Source organism: Accipiter gentilis, chromosome 8 (assembly GCF_929443795.1).
Source record: "Accipiter gentilis chromosome 8, bAccGen1.1, whole genome shotgun sequence".
Lineage (NCBI taxonomy): Eukaryota > Metazoa > Chordata > Aves > Accipitriformes > Accipitridae > Astur > Astur gentilis.
In genome coordinates this window covers 44,396,668-44,415,708 of record NC_064887.1, presented here as the reverse complement: position 1 = coordinate 44,415,708, position 19,041 = coordinate 44,396,668, and the positions used below count along the sequence as shown (strand labels likewise).

At 51.0% G+C, this 19,041-nt stretch overlaps 2 protein-coding genes across 2 annotated transcripts; both read left to right on the top strand.

Moving 5' to 3' along the window:
- The first annotated feature begins 3,609 nt into the window (after positions 1–3,609).
- LOC126041726 (mast cell protease 1A-like) lies at positions 3,610–5,684 on the top strand. The gene is made up of 5 exons (XM_049807852.1): positions 3,610–3,700; positions 3,798–3,942; positions 4,135–4,270; positions 4,595–4,846; positions 5,215–5,684. The coding sequence occupies exons 1-5, from the start codon at positions 3,637–3,639 to the stop codon at positions 5,344–5,346; spliced, it is 729 nt and encodes a 242-aa protein (XP_049663809.1). The 5' UTR covers positions 3,610–3,636; the 3' UTR covers positions 5,347–5,684.
- A 171-nt stretch (positions 5,685–5,855) lies between these two features.
- Positions 5,856–12,133, top strand: LOC126041725 (granzyme E-like). Its single transcript, XM_049807851.1, has 6 exons — positions 5,856–5,901; positions 8,450–8,906; positions 9,019–9,166; positions 10,295–10,436; positions 10,584–10,817; positions 11,511–12,133. The coding sequence occupies exons 2-6, from the start codon at positions 8,843–8,845 to the stop codon at positions 11,646–11,648; spliced, it is 726 nt and encodes a 241-aa protein (XP_049663808.1). The 5' UTR covers positions 5,856–5,901; positions 8,450–8,842; the 3' UTR covers positions 11,649–12,133.
- The last annotated feature ends 6,908 nt before the right edge of the window (positions 12,134–19,041 follow it).

The following is a 19,041-nucleotide window of genomic DNA, read 5'->3' as shown; positions in this document are numbered from 1 at the left end:
GCGGAAGGGGGAGCTGGCAGGGGTGCGGCGCCGAGCACCATGCAGAGGAAATCGGGCTGGTTTGAAACCTAACCTGAGCACTGTAGAGGAAGGACAGGCAACACACCTCGCTGTGGTTAGTGCTGCCAGGCTGGGGCAGGGGCAATGCATTTACTGGCAGCAGGGCTGGTGCTGCTGCACTGTGTCTGGAGAGCATAAATTAATCCCAAGCTCTGCTGCTTACCATCCTGTGTTTTTCCCCCCTGCCTGTTATATGCAAGAATTCTAAATGGTTTGAGGCAGAGAACTGCTGTCTGGTTTCTAATGTCTGCAGCATAGCCTGGCCCTGGTACTGGTGACCCACCAGCCATTACAGAGCAATAAGTAAACTCAAACGGCCCTGGGCATCTGAGCTTGGAGCTTGCAGCTCAGCACCACTGGGATCAAGAAGAAAGCAAGACCTTTGCACAAGGTTACTGCAGGATACAGACCCATGGAGAGAGCTGCTGCCCATGGAGAGAAACTAGGGATCAGAGCACAGTGGGAGCCCTGTGTTTGGCAGTAAGGTTTTAATCTAACAAAAGCCCTGATTGCCAAGGACTAGTATGCAGGATAGCCCATGCTCCCAGACCTCCCTGCTGAGTTAGTACAGCCCTACCACAAGCCCAGTAGCTCTTCTGGTGTGCTGGAAACTGCTCTGGGAAGTCAGAGAGGGATATATTTATCTGTTGGTTTGTTTATACATACACACACACTTTGATTTTATTTCCAGGAACTGTTTCAGGGGTTTTCCATTCTCATACCGTACCTCTCCCTCAAATGCCCTCCTCCCAGCAATGCAGACTAACTGGCAGATCAGCCCCACTGCCTCCCTGGTGCCCTCCTGGGACACTTACCCTGTCAGCTTGCCTGTGTGTCCCCAGCATGGGTACCCTGCTGTCAGCTTGCCCAGACTCCCCCAGCTTCGAGCCCTGGCTGGGAGCAATGAGGACTGGCTCAAGCAGACAGGGGAGGAAGGTCTGGGAGAGAGTTGTGCCTCTCTGACCTGTGAGCAGGGTTCTGGAGGGCATCTTATCCGAGATGGCAAAATCAACACAGCAACATCTTGCTGGGCACACTGTGGGCAGAGGCAATGACAGCACTGTGTTTGTGCCAGGCCCAGCAGCACTGCCCGCACAGGGCATGTCTGCCACGGAGCAGCATCCTTACTGCATGCCAAAGGGGTTTTTAGGAGTGGGTCTTCCTGATCCACTCTTCTTTGCTGGGAGCCTTCGAGCTGTATGTGCTTTTTAACCTTAAATCACGCTCATCCGGAAGCAAAGCTGGTATCATGTCTTGGGCAGGCACAGCTGAGTTTAAACCACTTCTTGCAGACTTACATTAGGACTGGTAAGCAGAGACTGCTCCAGAGATGGTGATTTAAGATTAAAGCAAGCCTCATTTTCTTCAAGTGACGTGCAGGCCCCTGAGGAGGGTTGGCAGAAAGTGTCCCACGGAATGGGCACACAGACAAGGTCTTTGCATAGAAGAATCTCCCACAGCAGGACCAAGGATTCAGGGGCGGGGGGGTGCAGGGAGCAGGGTGCAGCATTGAAGCCTCAGAGTGCTAATTGTTATATTGCCTTTGTTGCGTTTTTTTTTTTCATCAGTTCCTGGCTGCAGTTACAAGCCCAAATTAGCTTATTAAAACCAGATGTCTGCAGAGAACCTGCGGTGACCTCAGCCAGAGCTCCTGGGAGGATTCCTGCCTAGATGAATTGAATTGAAAGTAATCCAGGGATTGAAAGGAGGCATGACCTCCTACCTCCCCAGCTCTCCATATCCTTGCAATGGCAAATTGTTCATCTGCACGGTAGAGGAAGCTGTTTTGCTCAGGAATGGCTAGCAGTTGCCCACAGGTTCACTGGGCTTATGAGGAGAGGAGAGCACTGCTCCAGCTTTAGCAACTAGCACACTGGCCAGAGACCTGGCTGCCCTACCTTGCAAGTGCTTGCACAAACCAGCAGCACGCTCTTGGGCTCTGTCCCTCTAGTCACTTAAGCGCAGTCTCTGGGGATGAGCAGTGGCCGTGGCCAGCCAATTGCCTGCTGGTTTGCCGCTAAGCCAGACTTTGGTGCTGATGGGGCAAAGCAAGGGAAAGGGCTGGACTTCACAGCTGAGAGAAAATTTCTAGAGAGCGTTTGAGGGAAGATTTAATCCTGACCAACACTCAAAATAGGAGGGATGAGGTTGGGTGGTGGAGGAGTACAGAACCTGGCTGTGGTCTCATGACAGCTTTTGTCCTCATGGCAGCAGACAGGCTGCACAGCTCCAGTGTGGCACCTGCCGCCTCTTCTATGGCCTCTCTCTGCTGTGGCTGTTCCCAGCCGCTTGGGTGCTCTTGTGCTAGAGCAGGGTCAGGAGCTGTTGAAAGTCTGTGAGCACGGTCTTTCCAGTATGCAACACGCAACCCCTCTTGAGAAGAGCAGACACTTCATACAGTGTTAACCCTAATAGATTTATGTTTTGCTTTTTGCTAGAAACAATGCAGCAAACTGGGACAACCTGGCAGTGGGGAAAATTAAGGTAGATAAGGGCTAGGAATTACAAACAGGAAGGACAACTTTAAACAACACAGGACTGTATGGCACAGCTCCCTCTGAGCTTGCAGCCTGAGAGTCAGGCAGCTCTTCCTACAAAAGACAGTCTCAGCTGCCATTGCAGGACACACTTAGGCGATTGGAGGCCCAAAGATCAAAAGGAAAGAGCGGACAGCCACCAGCTAAGGCAGTGTGAGAACCAGGAGTAGGAAGAATGCAGGTGTCCCGAGCCCCAGATCTGTGCCCTTGACACAAAGATTTGGTCACCTCTTTGAAACCGGGTCACCTGGGGCAGCCCAGTGGTGGTTTCCATTCAGGACCACAAGACCAGGAAGGGACAAGTGCAGCAGGATTGGTGCTCAGTTTAGCATTTAACCAAATCACACTTTGCTAGGGGCAAGGTGAAGACAGCAATTGCAGCCTGGTTTGCAGGCAATTTCAGGTCAGGAAGAGCGGAGAATCTGGAACAGGGTAGATGAAGGCTTCCCCTGGTTCAATTTCAACAGATATGCCAGGGCCAGACAGGCTGCAGAGGGGAAACTATAGAGGGGGAAGAGCATCTGCAGCCATTGCACTTTCCAACAAAGCATGAACTGACCTGATCACTCCCAGGAGCAAGTGGCACAGGCTACTGAAGTTACAGTAAGAGACAGCCTGATTGCCAGAGCTCAAAGACGCCATGCTTTGAAGCATGTGGATGTGATTTGTCCTGCAGCCAAATTGCTGGAGAAATGCTAAATCACACCTCAAAAATACCCTAGGACACCTCCCCAGTCAGCATCCCTGAGGCTTTGGGACTGTGGCATACCATGCTTTCTCTGCCTTGGCCTTTCTGTCCTGCTCTATCACTCATCAATCACAGCCTCAGGACATGTGGGGCATGTGAGCAGGCCAGGGCAGCAGAGATGCAGATAGACCTGCAGGGATGCTGCACTGCTCTGATTAGCACAATCGGGCCATCACACATGGTTTCCTGGCTGCTGGGTGCAGCTGGTCCCAGGGTATAAAACCGGCCCCTGGGCACTAGGAGACCCAGACGTCCACACAACTTGGAAGGAGTGTTCAGCTGTGGGAAGAGATGTGCCAGCCCCAGCCGCTGCTGCCCCTGCTACTCCTGCTTTCCTACCCATGGGCCAATGCCAGTAAGCTGGGGTACCACAAGCTGCTGCGGGTGAGGCTGCTGTGCTGGGGTCTGACCTCAGCAGCCATGGGCTCATCCTGCAGTGGGGTGTCCTGCAGGTGCTCTACGGGGTCAGATTGTGGGGGGCCACGAGGCTCAGCCCCACTCCCACCCGTACATGGCCTACCTAAAGGTAGGGATGTTAGCCTGCGGAGGCTTCCTGGTGGCCCCTGACTGGGTGATGACAGCTGCACACTGCATGGGGTGAGTACTTCATACAGGGGCTTTATCCCCTTCTTCCTCCCCTAATCTGTGAGGTCCATCACTAGAGTAATTTTGGAGTAGGTTCCTCTTCCTCCTGTGCTGAGCAGCTCTCTCCACCTGCCTGCGAAAGGGGAGGGACACAGGTAAGACCCAACCTGTCTTCCCCCTTTTCCACTCTGCTGCCACTGCCAGGAATGCCACAGTCATACTGGGGGCTCACAACATCCACGAAACAGAAACGACCCAGCAGATCCGGGGAGTTATCAGATACTACCAGCACCCTGAATGTGACCCCAACACCATCTCTAACGACATCATGCTGCACAAGGCAAGGCAGTCCTGCAGCAGGCAGTGGGTTGGAGGGTAGAGTGGGGCTGTGGGTCTAGCAGGATCTACACAGAGCACATTATTGCTGTTAGCTTCTTCTGCAAAACCATCAGCTGCTTCTGCCCATGAGAGCTGGAGGCAAGAAGGAATGGGAGGCACCTGGGAGGGAACTCTGGGCAGGGCTTGGAGCCGCATGCCCTATTCACAGCAGCTCACCAGAACTTCCAGTGCTGTGTGCCCTGTTAGACTTCCCCTACCACTGCACACAAAGTGTCCTTCAGCTGTTCTGCTCATAGCCTTCTCCAAAAACCTTGCTTTCTCCCAGCTGACAGCAAAGGCCACTCTCAATGACTATGTCAAGACCGTTCCACTGCCCAAGACCAGCAGCGACCTCCCCACAGGCACCAAGTGCAGCATAGCTGGATGGGGCCTGACTGACAACAACCAGGCGACCAACAAGCTCTTTGAAACCAAAGTCTCCATCTACAGCCGCAGGAAATGCATCCACTTCTATCCACATCTCGACACCGGCATGGTGTGTGCAGGCAGCTTCCACGAGCTCAGTGATTCCAGCCAGGTATGGGCTGCTGACAGGCTGGGGGCTTGGCTGCGGGGCAGGCGGGCTCTCTGGTAGCAGGGGCTGCTGCTGGCACAGACTTATCTGGTTCCCAGGAGAGGTGACAAGCATTTGATTTGTAGCTCCCATGTGGACTAGCTCTCTGGATGCCCTGACACCACCATCCATGTGCAGTCCCAGGGGCAGAGCCCCAACTCGTCTGCTCTGGACAGCTCCTCCAGCTCAGTGGTCATATGGGGCAGGAGCAGAGCCACAGATCTGGAGCAGAGCCACAGCCCTGCTGGCAGTGCCTGGGCAGGGAAGGACCAAGGTGAAACCTGTTCCCGCAGGGAAGAGGTCTCTAAAACCAGTCTCTCATCTGTCCTCAGGGAGATTCTGGTGGGCCCCTGGTATGCAATAAGGTGGCACAAGGCATCGTTTCCTTTGGGTACAACACCCCACCCGGGGTCTACACCCGCATCTCCAACTACTTGCCCTGGATCAAAAAAATCCTGAAGTAGCAGCAGCAGCACTTGCTCCAGCATTGGTGCAGCCCTGGAGACTGCACTGGTTTCCTTCCTGCCCCTGCTGAAGGCTTGACTCCCTCCTCTCCTTGCGAATCTGAGTGATCTGATCGGTGCACACAAGCATCCCCTGCTTTCTGTTCTGAGGCTGCTGGCTGTCCCATTCCCTGCCCATCTCAGGCAGACATTTCGGGGCTATGTTAAATCACCCCGGCAGAAGCAGGGATCACCCCAGATGGCACCAGAAAGAGGCTGTGCTACAACAGACCCCGTTTCCTTCCGAGATAACCCCATCCCTGCTTGAACCTTGCTGCACTTAAAACACCCACAGTAAACTCAGGCTGCATTTCCCAGCATACATTGTCTTTCTTGTACCTTGCCCCAGGGAGAAGGGAGGTTCTAGCTGGTGAAAGTGAGAGGTCAGCCTGTTGGGACAGAGGCAGTCATAGCTCTGCATCCACTGAATTGCTGGCAGACTTCGAGAACAAGAGCTACAGCTGACCTTCCTGGAGTCATGGGGATGAGTGTGTTGCAAGAAGAGACACTGTCCAGGTAGAAATGGGCTAGGAAAAGTGGTGTGCACACACTCCATCCGCTAACTTCAGCAATGTCACCACCTGCCTGGGAGCAGCTGACAGCCAGGATGTGCTGTTTCAGCAGGTACCAGGGGTCAAAAGCTGCCATTCCCTGCAAAGTAATGACTGTCCCCTCTGCAGGGGCCTCTCACCTGGATGATGTTGCATCCTGGCACATAGAGCAGCCGAGAGCACGCTGGGTCACAGGGGAAACCAGGCTAATCTTTTCAGCTGTAAGAGGCTCCAGCAGGTGAAGGGAGCTGGACTTTTTGTGGACTGTGCTGTTTCTGCCCTGCCTTGGTCATAGGACAGGTGGTGGCTGAGATCCCAGGGACAGGACTTTAGGATCCCAGAGAGGAGACATACTCAAAGTCCCAGCTGTTGCGCACTAGTACTTTCAGTCTTTGCCTCTGCCATCCTCCAGTAGTCACAGTCTTCCATCTCCTGAACAGCAACATTCTTCTGGGTAGAGAAGTTGATAGTCTCCAAAAGGATTGTACTGAAAGGGTGGATAAAGGACCTGGGTTCACAAAAGGGCCTGACCCCATGCTAATTCTCTCCTTTCCTCCCATGCTAACTATAGCAGGAGAGCCTGACTTTTCCCCTGGAGAAGGCAAGGGTGAGTCCTAGCTGGTAGCTGTCTGCCTTGGAGTGTGTTGGCACATTTCTGTCCCTCTCAGGAAGGCAAACCCAGCCCCAGCAGCACAGCACAAGCAGAGACTGTTCTGGAAGTAGCACAAAACCAAAAGGGTTTACAACTCTTCCCTCAGCTGGGTGATACTCACAGGCAAGCTTCTCCCCACAAAGGATGCTTTAGTACCATTTTCAGACAGCCTCTCCACTAGAGTCTGAATAACTTGCACCAGCCCCTACTTCCATGGCCTGCACTGAGTTTAAAGAAACTTGTCTAAACCCTGAGCCCTAGTCTCCTTTGTTCCAGCTAGTTTCTGACAGCATCTCTCGTATACAGATAGGAGATGAGAGTCTCTCCTATGCCACAAGGAGAGCACTAGACACTTTCCTGGAGGAGATGTCAAGGGGCAGAGACAGTGCATTGGTAAATAACTGAGCTGCAGAACTCCCTGGTGCAGGATGACAGATGTCTGTGCAAGTTCAAGAGGAGACCAGACTAGTTTGCGGCAGGGAAACCCAGTGGGGAATTTTAAACATACAGAAACTCAGAAACTGCATGCAATTCAAAGGAACAGGATGTTTGCCCTGTCTTTCCAAGGTTCCCACTAGCCACGTCTGTCAGAAGGAGATGGCCTGCAGTCTGGCCCTGGATGTCTGCTCTTATGTTCTCCCTGTTCTTGCCTGGGATGAAGGGAAACTACATCCCCTTCAGCACCCATGCCACCCTGGGGAAACTGAGAAGGGTCCTTGGTTTGGGCTTCTGCTAACAGCTGGTATCAGCTAGGAAATCTGCAAGTAAAAAGGATGCAACTGCTTATCTGTGTAGTACAAATCTTTGTCACGCAGTCTTTGCACGATAATGGCAGCTTTTAGCTTAAAAATGGGGTTTGCCCTGTGGCACTGGGGGAAGGTAGGAAAGCAAATTTACCGGCAGTCAGTGAGGGCAGCAGGGACGTATCAGCCACATTTCCTCACAGCCGAAGGAAGGAACCGCTGCTGGGGCGAGTGCACAGACATGCCCATCTTCCACCTTTCCCTGCAGCCTGTGCACTGGTGCCAGTGGGGAGACAAGAGGACACCCTAGGGGCCAGGGATGGGGAAAGTGTGTGTTCGGTGATATGCCACCAGGCCTTCCTCCAGCACGGTCCCTCTCCCCATGGGCTGGAGAAGGAGGAGGGGCAGCTGCTGCAGGGCCTGGTCCAGGGAAGGCAGATGCCCACCATGCACTGCAGAAAGGCACCTGGCACTTGTTTGGCATTTAAAAATCACTGCCTGCCAGAGTGGGGGCAGTGCTGGCTGTGATGTGCTTGGACATGACCCTTCCCAGAAGAACAAGACCAGCTTCAGGGAGACACGGTCTCCTCTGGTGTCACAAATGCCCCTCGCATTTGTGACACCAGATTCCTGGGTCATCAGGTTATCTCTAGCCAGTGAAGGGGCAGAATCCCAAACCTGCATCCCTGCCTCCATCCACCCTCAGAGGCAAAGTGATCCCCTGACCCAGGGTCAAGGAAGCGTCCTCCTGTCTTCTCTCACACTGGCTGGTAAGAGACAGCAAACTCACCAATTTAATGGTGAACAATTACATCTGGAAAGAAACACTTAAAAAGGTGTCTTTTGCTGTACAAAGCAGAGCCCTAAGTCAGCAGCTGGGGCAGAACAGAGACCTCGTGGTAACAGCAGCAGTCACACTGCTGTGGGCCATGCTTACAAAGCTGCCATAACAACTTCTTGCCCTCATAGCCATGACCAGTGTGGTGTTATAAATGCACTCACACCAATTCTGCTCTATTACCCAGGATGACACCTACTGAGAAAGAGCAGGAGGGTCCTCAGCTGCCACTGCATGGTCTTTGGAACTTTTGCGATTGAAAGAAATCTTGTTCTTGCAGGGCTCATGATAAACATCAAGAGTGTTTGCAAGTGCACAACAAATACAGGCTGCAAGAGAAGACCACGCTGGCAGGCAAAGCGATGAGGATGGGTATGCTCCCTACAGCTTCCAGCTCAAAGGCAATGGATTAAAATTGGGTCTGGGTTTAAAAGGATGTCAGATACCCCAGATCAGGCCCAAGATGAAGGTGGATTGATGCCCAAGGCTAAGGCTGACTGAATTCCCCTCTCAGATCGCTGAGGCATGCAATTTGCAGATAGATTAATCAGATGAGTCTGACTTCTGTGGTTTCCTGGAGTCTAGTCTCAGGCTATAAAATCTGCTGGGAGCAGGAAGAGACCCCAGCTGCAGCCTCACCTCCAAGGGATCCGCTGAAGCAAAGAACGCTGTGATGAAGCACCTGCAGAAATTCCTGCTCTCCCTCCTGCTGGTGACCTGCCCCCCGGCTACAGCCAGTAAGTAGAGCGGCCTGGAGGCAAGGAGAGGGCTGGCAAGGAAGAGTCCCAGACAGCGCATCCTGTGCCCTGTGTCCTCCAATCCCCTCATCTTGAGTCCCGTCCATTGCAGATTATTCCTGGAATCGGATGGATAGAGGAGGGGAAGCCAAAACCCACTCCACACCCTACGTGGCCTATCTGCAAGGAAAGAACAACCATTTCTGCGGAGGCTTTCTAGTGGCCCCGAACTGGGTGATGACAGCAGCTCAGTGCTTCATGTAAGTTTTTGCTATGTTTGTACAGCATGTGGCGTGATGAGATTGTTGCACTGCCATGATCTGGGTAACATCTCCTAGATGGAGGTCTAACAGTTTGAGTCAATTCCTTCATGGCTGTGGCCAAACTCTTTCCCTAGCAGGGGTTGCAGGCTGCACTGCTAGGACAGGGCAAGGCTGTGGGGACTAGCAGTGAAACAGCAGGGGGGTGTCTGCAGCTCTCCCTTGAGCCATTCTTCCCCACGTCCCTCCCCAGCCCACATTGAGATACTTACCTTTATTTTTTTTTTATTCCCCCTCCACAAGTCATTTTATTCTTCCCAGACATCAACAATGAGAAATCAGACTGGCTTCCTCCCTTGCTGTCACTGACCTGCTGGCATAGCAGGGATTGCTGGTGTCAGGCTTTGCCTTTTCTGCCACCAGAGACCTCCAAGACTGTTATCAGAATGAATGATCTCTTATGAGCAAGCTGCTTCCCCAGCTCTCTTCCATCCCTCCAGCTGGAGAAACTGGGGCATGGACAGGCAAGAGGGCTTTTCTAGATGTGCATGACTCTGGGTGGAGCTATTATGCTCCTCAGAGCTGACAGCTCTGCCCCAGTGCCAGTAACCCAGCCTCAGGGCCAGTCCCCATATCTGAGCAACAGAAAGAAGGATCAGCAGAAGCCAGGAGCCTGGACACTGAAGTCCTGCCTGCTAGATTGGAAAGGACTCCTACCCATACCCAGGGTCCCTCCTGGTTTTCCTAAGGCAGCCCCTTCTGCAGGTGATGTAGATGCCAGTAAAGGTACATTAGCCCAGAGCAGGGTCCTGATTTAGAAATCTCTCCTTGGTGCCTACAAAGCCTGGACCCAGAGTCCACATATCTTAGTACACAGCAGCAGCATTGGACCAAATCTGCTCAGCTCAAGATCTAGAGGTAAAGTAACCCTTGCAGAGCTCCGGTCTGTCAGATGGACACTTGCTCTGCCTCTTGGCTGGTAGCTTAACTGGCAGAGCTTCTTGCTCCCACCATTCTTCTTTAAAGCCCAGCCACTCTCCCTTGGCCATGCCCCTGGGAGGTGTGCCTCAGCGTTAACAGGGAAGACAGGAGAAAGCTAGTGACATACACTGTGCTTGATTGTACCAGACACAAACCTCTGACTGTCATCCTTGGAGCCCACACAATCCAGAGGAGAGAGGAAAGCTGGCAAACATTCGAAGTCCAAGAATATCACTGCCATCCAGACTTCATGAATCCTAAGAAGGGAAATGACATCCTCTTGCTGAAGGTAACTACCTGCCTGGGGCACCTGCATGGTCCCATCTGCCCAACATGCAGAGCTGAGCTGTAACCCTGGAGCAGGAGGGGACAGCCTTTGTCACAAAGCATTTACAGACCAAGCACTTATTTCTGTATTTTCTGTCCCCTTGCCCAGCTGAAAGGCAATGCCACCAGCAACAGCTATGTTAGGACCATTGCCTTTGAAAAATCAAAAGTCCCTGGTGGGACTGTGTGCAGCATAGCCGGCTGGGGCTACAAAACACCCGCTGCCACATTACGCGAAGCCACCATCACCATCATCAAACAAAGGGACTGCCTCAACCACTACCCTGGACTTGCTGACAACTTGATTTGTGGCCGCAGTGGATCTGCTGGAGTACCTGAAAAGGTCAGTCTCTGACTTAGGGAGTATAAGACTGCAGGGGAGGTTTTAGCCAGATGCTGGGCACAAACCTAATCTGGGCTAAAAAACTACTGAAAAGGTGCTGTCTAAAATTGCTTTTTGTTGTCGCCTCACTCTCCCCTCCAACCTCCCCCTCATCAGTCCATGCTTCCTCACCAGCATCCCTCTCTCTTGCTGTCCTGGCACAAGAGGTGCCCTGGGTCTTGATCTCCAAGGATCAGACCCTCAGAGGATCAGCAGCATTCCTGCTGACTGCAGCATCATGCTTGTGCTCAGCCCTGGGTGAAGGAGAAGGGACAAAGGGATCCTTGTCTTCCCACAGCAGAGGACCTAGGAGTTTGCAACAGGACAACTGCTTGGCTGAAGAAGGGTTTGCCCTAAATCTCATAGCTGGTCTGAGTGCATTTTGTCGTGCTCTGCAGCCAGCAGAAAGGCAGAAATGAAGCAATACTTTAACCTTCAGTGTTTGCCCAGCTGTAGTTCTGCTGGGTCCTGTGCTGGGTCCCAGACTGGCAATGGTCTCTTCTGGACCCAGAGCTATCCACATCTATTGCAAGACCAAGCTTCTCCTAGGGGAGCTCTGTTCTGATATTTGCAGCCTCCCTGTTCTTTGCAAATGCACCCTTTCCCTGGGGACCCCGCATAAATCAACACTGATCTCTCTCCTCCATTTTACAGGGTGATGCTGGGGATCCACTTGTCTGCAACAACAAAGCCTATGGCATCTTCTCCTATAGGCATAACAATTGGCCCGGTTTCTACACACACATTGCTCCTTACCTTCCCTGGGTCAACAGTGTCATGAAGTCAGCATGACCCTACTCTCACCCCAGCTGCTGCCCTGGAAAACTCATGCTTCAGGGCCCCACGCTTGCCTGCTTTTTCTTCCTTTCTCCCTGGGAAACATCTTCCAGTGATCCTCATGGACATGGCAAGGACTTCTCTCTGGACAAGCCAAACTATGGCAGCGGGGGGCTTGGCACAGAGATTGCACCTCGACTGTGTTTGCTCCCTGTGCAAGTGAGGGAGTGCCCATTTACACAGTGCATGCTCCCACACTTTGCTGTTTTGATTTACCCCTTTGCCAAGTTGCTTGTGGCTACAGCTCTAGAAAGGAAGCAGCAGGACAGCCTTGAGTGAGATGACAGTAGCTGTTGGGATGTCTGCCGCCCTTTGGGGAAGACAGTACAATTAGATCGGGGGAATCCAAAGAGCAGCCTCCTCCCTGCCCCTTGCATTTGTGACACCAGATGCCTCGATCTCCTTTGCCCAGGCCCTGGCGTTAGAGGGTTGCCCCAGCTCCAAGGAGGACACTTTCAGCTCCTGCCTAACTGCTGCTGCTGTCCCTACCTCTGAAACCTGGTGCCTCCTTTCTGCCCTCTTGCTGTAGCTCCAGCATTGTAAGAATACATAAAAACAATAAATTGCATCTGCATTTGAGAGCCTTTTTCCTTCTGTGATTTGGATTTCTCTTGGCCGCTGGCCCCAGTCCTGAACAGCTCAGAAGAAAGTCACTACTCAAACAGCTGAATCCCAAGCTGGAAGTTTCTACCCTAACCAGTGGCCTCCATTTTCTGTCCCACCTAAACCCTCAGAACAGGTGTCAAGCCTGGTTTTCAGGGCAGGGAAAGCCTCTTGGCCTCCTCTCCCCACTGTGGAGTGCTCAGGCAAAGCTGAAAAATACGGTAATCAGTCATCTCCTGGCAGGAGATTGTCTTCCCCCCATACACTGCAGTGTGAGCAGGTAGGAAAGAACTACACAGGGGAGGGGGCACTGAGCACAAGGTGTCCCTGGGACTATGTGAGCACTTGCAGCTCATGCCCACCGGTGTTGCGTGGGGGCAGAATTAGCCCATCTCATCACAGGGCAGTCTGCCCGCAGAGCACAGCCAATGCAGGAACACAGGTGAGGCTCTAGCCCATGCAGTATCCGAGTGCTCTGCAAGACAAGCTGTGTCACACGGCTGTGCCAAGCATTCTGTTGCCTCCAGCTCAATCAGGTTGTCAGACACCCAGGGGAGCAGCAGCTCACGTAGATGACACGCATTTGGTTGTTCCAGCCACGCAGCTGCCTGGAGGAGCGGGTTACCACGGAAGGAAGTAAAGCACTGGGCCATGTCTCAGGCAGCAATCACATCCTCCAGGAGGTTTGTTTTGCTCAGAGAGAGGATCCCTGGTGTGCTCCAGAGCCAGGGCAGCCCCAAGCAGAGCCAGGCTCTCCACCACCCTGTTCTGCAGTGAGGGCTGTGCACGCAGAGACTGCTGTCCCTCTCGGGCAGACATCCAGCTCACCAACCTCCAAGAGCACTACGCCAAACTCCACAGCCCCGCTGCAGAGCAGTGATGGCAGAGACAGCCTGCACTCCTCACTGATGCTCAGTCACCTGCCTGGACCACCAGATGAGCTCCTTCACCAGCAGAGCAAACCCGGCAAAGCCTGCGAGCTTCTCGGCTCCTTTGCTGTTGGCTTCCAGGCAGCAGGCACAATCATTGATAGAGGCCAGATAGATGAAAGCAATCACACTCTCAAATCAGCAGATCCATTTCCTCTTCTCTGACTTCTGCCCACCCACATCCATGATCCTGCCAGGATGGAGGGTCATCCAGAGACGAGGGCACGATGTTGTCCCCTTTGGGAAGGCAGTGCCTGGGACTATGGCTTTGACAGTAATCATGGACACAGAGCCCCCAAGGACTGTGCTGCCACATCTCAACAGGTTACCAGATATCAAGTGAGTTACTAAATGTAATCCCAAATGCACTCTTAGCCTGCCAAGAGCAAGTGAGCAGCACCCTTACCAAGCCACCTCTTGGGCAGAGGACAGGAAGAACACCAGAGCCAGCTAGAATTCAACTACCTGAAATTCAAGATGCAGCCAGCATTTTGAACAAGAGAAGGCACAAGAGGTGCAAAGGCTTTTCCTCTTGATAACCACAGCACTTCCCCAGTCCAAGCAGAAGCAGAGGATACTATGGCAGGTGCTGCCTTATTTGCCCCTGGGGAAGGGAGAGGCAGCCAAGAAAGACAGCCCAAGGACAAGAGACACGATAGAGACGGAAGGGGCAGGGTGCAGGGCAGTTGTTTGGGAGAAAGGGAATCCCATGCACTTGCCACGCACAAAGGGCTGACTGCTTTGCAGGATCTTCACCTTAACATCCCATTCTGCCCTGAGAAGTAGTATTCCTTGTTGCCAGCTGCAGGCATTTGGCTCTGCAGCACATCCTGAACAGTGGGAATATAAGAGCCCTGAGCTATCCACTCCAGATTGGACAGAAAACTGCAGGGAGCCACAGTACAAGGAAGCAGTCTGTCCTTTTGACCCGCTGGGCTGTGCCACATGTCTACATCATACGTTTGGCTCATTTTCAAGCCATGTTCTCCTCACCCTCCACAGTGTACATGCTAGCTCGTTTCCAGTTCTCTTCTGGAGTCAGATGACTAGGTTCCTCCAGCAAAGAGGTAAGTGCATTCCCAGGCAGATAGTGTGGAGGCAGATAGCTCCAAACTTGACTTTCTCTGCCTGTATCCATTGTTGAGTTGTCCAACAAGCTTCATGCCTTCAGTTGCCTCCCCTTCACATGCATCTTTACAGCATCTCCCAAAGCAGGCATACACTCATGCCACTGGATGTCACAGTATAAATACAGCATCCTATCAGGCTATGACACCACTGTTTCATTCTTTCTTGCAGATGTCAACAGAAGAAAAAAAAAATACTACCAAAGTCAAAGCCCTGTGTGTTCTCTGACCACAGGTAACACAGGGTGTAGAAAAGATCTAGGCCTACTGCTGTACCACGTGGATACAACCAGTCCATTCCAAAAGGCAATACCCCCAAGAAGCTTGGACACAAGTCAGCTGCACCAACTGGCTTAGAAGCAAAGGCTTTAGTCCTGGTTCAAGCCACAGACAATATGGACAGCCAGAACACTGACCCTCACTGTAAACAAGATAACAGCACCTTGCACAGCAAGGTCTTGTGCCTAGGCTGTAAGGCACTACTGTAATACACAATTATATCTCAGATCTCTGCCAGTCCATGAAAGGGTAAAGTCAATCTGTAGCAACAAAGGAAACAGAACTGGGAGTACTACTCCTGTCCCCATGCTTTAACCATATCACCACCCTTCTCTTCCCACAAGACCCCATAGCTTGTGATAACATCCAACCACTGTGTTACTGAGGCACAAACCCCACAGAGTCAACCCCAATTTTGGTGCGTCAGGAAAGAAATTATACCCAAAGATTCAAGAGATTTTTTGTGTCTGGTTGTACTGGAAAACAAGAGTGAAAGATGTAGGCATTAGCTCACTGATGACCCATAAAATCAGAGATGTTTCTGTGCTGCATATTACAGCAGTGGCCAAATGCCTTGGTGGTGATGATCCTCCCACGCAAGGTCCTGTATGTGCATGCAGTAGAATCAGTCCTCACCGTGAAGATGCTAAGGAAATGTGGGTAAAGGCAACAGAGGCATAGACTTGCTCAAGGCTGCACAATGGTGAAGCTGGGAGAACCACCTCAGCATCCAGAACAGCATTTCTGACACTAGTCAGCCAGTGGCTCTCCTCACATGCAGTCAGGCACACATGATCCCACCAGGTACTTCCAACTGGTACTTTGGGGGACTTCCTCTATCACATCTGCTACCCCATGGCCCCTCTCAATTCTCCTCCATCCCACCTCTGCCCGGCTGTAATTCAACAGAAAACCAGCATCCTTCCCCCAGTGCATCTCGCCAAGAAGCAGCACTTTCAGCTCCTGCCAGATTAATCTCTTCTCCCTCAGTATTTGTCAATTTTGCTGTTTATCAGAATGACAGCTTTATCCTCCTTTAATGGGAAACACAGGTAAACATGGCAGCAGCAGAAGCACTGAGCCATGGAGTCTGGCAGGGGGAATTTGGGGAAAGATGGCTGCAGCAGCTCAGCTCTTTAGAGCAGAGCACAGTTTGGGGCAGGCTCTGGCTTTGTCTCTCCCTGCTCCACCCTCCAAAGCCCTCTGCACTCCGCAGTCATAGAAACAGAATCTGACATCTACAGATTCAGGCTCTTAAACACAGAGCCACCCAGTCCAAGAGGCAAGGAAGCTCCTCTGCACCACTCTGAGCCAGCGCTTTCAGTTCTCCCTGCCCTGCACACCAAGGCCCCCTGCCATGAGAGGAGTTACTCACCCACAGGAGCTGGGCAGCACAGAAACCCTACTGCTGACTGCACAGAGCAAGAAACAGATCTAGCAGTGCAGGCACTCCTTCTGTCATCACAGGTGCTCAGGGTTAACCTGCTGCTCATTAGCATACCCTGAACTACATCAGTCTGATTGAATTAATCTTAATTGTTGAGGGCATCTGCACACCAGCAAAACAGCTGATCTGAAAGAGCCCTGAAAAAGCCCACTCTTGCCCACCAGCTGCAAGTATAGGGTATACAATGCAGGCTTAATGCCCATCAGCCAGCTTCTGCATTCATATGATGGAAGTGAAACACAGGCAAGTGTTTCAAATGAATGCAGAGAACCTTGTCCTCTCCCAAATTTTGAAAGCCAGAAACTTTTTGAGTAAAGACTTCAGATCACAGAAGTGCAGACTCTTCCTACCAAAAAAAAGTGACAGTAAACCTCTTCTATTCTCTAGAGAATTGCAGGGGGAAAAAGCCAGAAGAAAGCTTTTTTGAGAGGGCCTTTCCCCAGACATAGCACACATGCACAATGCAACCACACTCAAGTGAGAATTAAGGAACAGTCTGTACAATCCACATGGGCCACCTGAACATCTTTCACAAGGTAACTGCTGCTGGTAGGGGAAGGCGAGGGAAGGCATGTGGACAGTGAAGTGGTGACCATATTCTATTTTACACAGGCAAAGGGCATTCCAAGACCTATAACTTTGAGGCTTGTCTTCAAACAAGCATGAAAACACTAACTTCACTTGCTTTTTCTCCCCATGTTGATTTCCAAACATACCAGTTTTGACTGGCACTCCAGGTGAGACATTGGCAAAATTTCATAGTCTATCCAAGCCTAATGCAGGGCAGGGAGGAGAGGAGGAGTTTTATAATCTTCTATTTAGGCAGATTTCCTGTGCTGTAAGCAGGCCTGGTTTCTCTCCTTTCTGCACTGCAGTAACCACTCCCACCAAACCACTGGAGGTTCAGGACCTCAGAGCTGTGAAGCACAGGAACCCTGGTGAGTGTCGTGCTGCAATGACACTGCCAGACCAAAACACTCAGGAGAGTATCTGAGCCTGCACCAACAGAACAAACAGCTTGCTCTCCCTGATGCCACATTTACTCTGGCCTTAACTACCACTATGCAGTTCAAGGCTTACAGCTGGGGAGTGAGTGTCCCAGCTCTCCATACAAAGAACAACAGAACTTGAGTCTTCAGAGACGGGATGAATTTGACAGGAATCTGCCTAGCTGAGGTGTGGAGCTTGATTCATACCCAAGCAGTGGGGATGCAGCAGTAACAGAAAAAGCAGTCAGACAGCTGAAGACATTTAAGCAACCGTGGGAGAAAAATGGGATAAAATATTACTCTTATTATTAGAGGTACCCAGGTAGTTTTGCAGCACATAGAGGTTTTGAACTTGACAATATTTGCATTCTTCTAACTGCAGAGAAGGGGGGGACGACGACGGGGGGACGGGAGAACAGGCGGCTGCAGCGATCTGTTTAAAATCCAACATATTTCTTGAGATTAGAACAGACAAATGAAATTCTAAGATCAAAGACTAGGGTACAAAGCTTACAAGTCTAGTCATAAGGACAGCTGTCTTTTTGAATCCAAACTTGTTTTTTGATCTGGAAGTTTTGATCAAGTCCAATTTCACCAGCCACCTCCTGTTCTTAAACCATTTTAAGCCTATAAGCACACTTCAGTTTGCAGGTTACAACAAAATTTTCCTGACTATAGAAACACAATCTCCAAAGTTTTTGAAAAGCAGCGGTCACACTGAAATTTTTGTTTTAAAATAAAACCCCTAATAGGTTTTATTTTCCAAGATGTACTTCTGGGGAGTATTTGCCTTTCCTTATGTTCACCTTTGCTTAAGGGTGACTTGTTAGAGCCCATATATTTTCTGCAGCAGTGCTGGACACAACACGCAAGACCAAAGATTTTAAGATTCCAGGTACTTTCCAAACCTAGTAATTCAAACGTCTTAAAGCCCCCCAGGTCATTCACGTAACTAAGAAAAGCTGCAACTGAACAAAGTTATCAGTGATTTTTGCTGCGGGTGATGGTGTTGCACATGGAGAGCACATTTGTGTTTTACGTGCACACAGTGCCCTCTTTGGGTTAGCAACAGCACGTGTTCTTCAAGGTTCTGTCTCTAAACTACTTCTGAATTAATCCAAAAAATTTACCTCTAAAAAACCCTTTTCAACAAAGCATAAGATTGCAGTTTGGAAGTAGATTTGTGGCTAAACTGAGAAAGGCACCTCTTTCGCCTAGTGGTCTTTAAAACATTTAATCTGCTCTGAATCGAGTGTTACAAAGCTGACATCGAGCTGAGACTTCTTTTCTAATCGGGCTGCCAAATCCTTTCCAGAAGAATTCTAAGGATGTTCTCATCCTACATCACCTCTACTTTGCAAAGAGCCTCACTGAAGCTATCAGCTGTTTGCAGTATTAGAGACTGAAGGTCTGAGCCACTGGGAGGGAGTACACAAACCAGCGTAGCAGGAGACCTGCGTTTTGGATGCTTCACACAAACACTATCTATTTCCATGGCCAAGAGCTATAGACACACAGCTGAGATGAAGGGAGGAGCAATTCCGGGAGCAGTGCATAGGACTGGCCAGTGACAAGTAGTAGCACCTGGCTGGGCATGCAGAACACCCCCCAGGCTGCATCCGTGGTCCCTGCTAAGCCACATCCTCACCCATCTCGGGAGCTAGGTTACCCAGAAGCTTTCATGCAGTCCAGTATGGGAGCCACAAAAACTCTTCAGAAGCATGAGTTCTCAACCCAAGGTGATACAGAATACAGATGTTACAAAAATTGCTTGTAGAGTCTTAAATTCCTAATCAGACTGTATCACAGAGGATAAAACAGCTCAAAGCCGACTATACTGAACTAGTATGTCTGAGTAGAGTACACAGACAAGAGTTTGTTTTAGAAATTGCTAATGGTGCCAGCTATTGCTGGGAACCTGCTGAGATATCACAGACAGGAGACCACACAATTTATTTTCAACTAGCTTTAGAC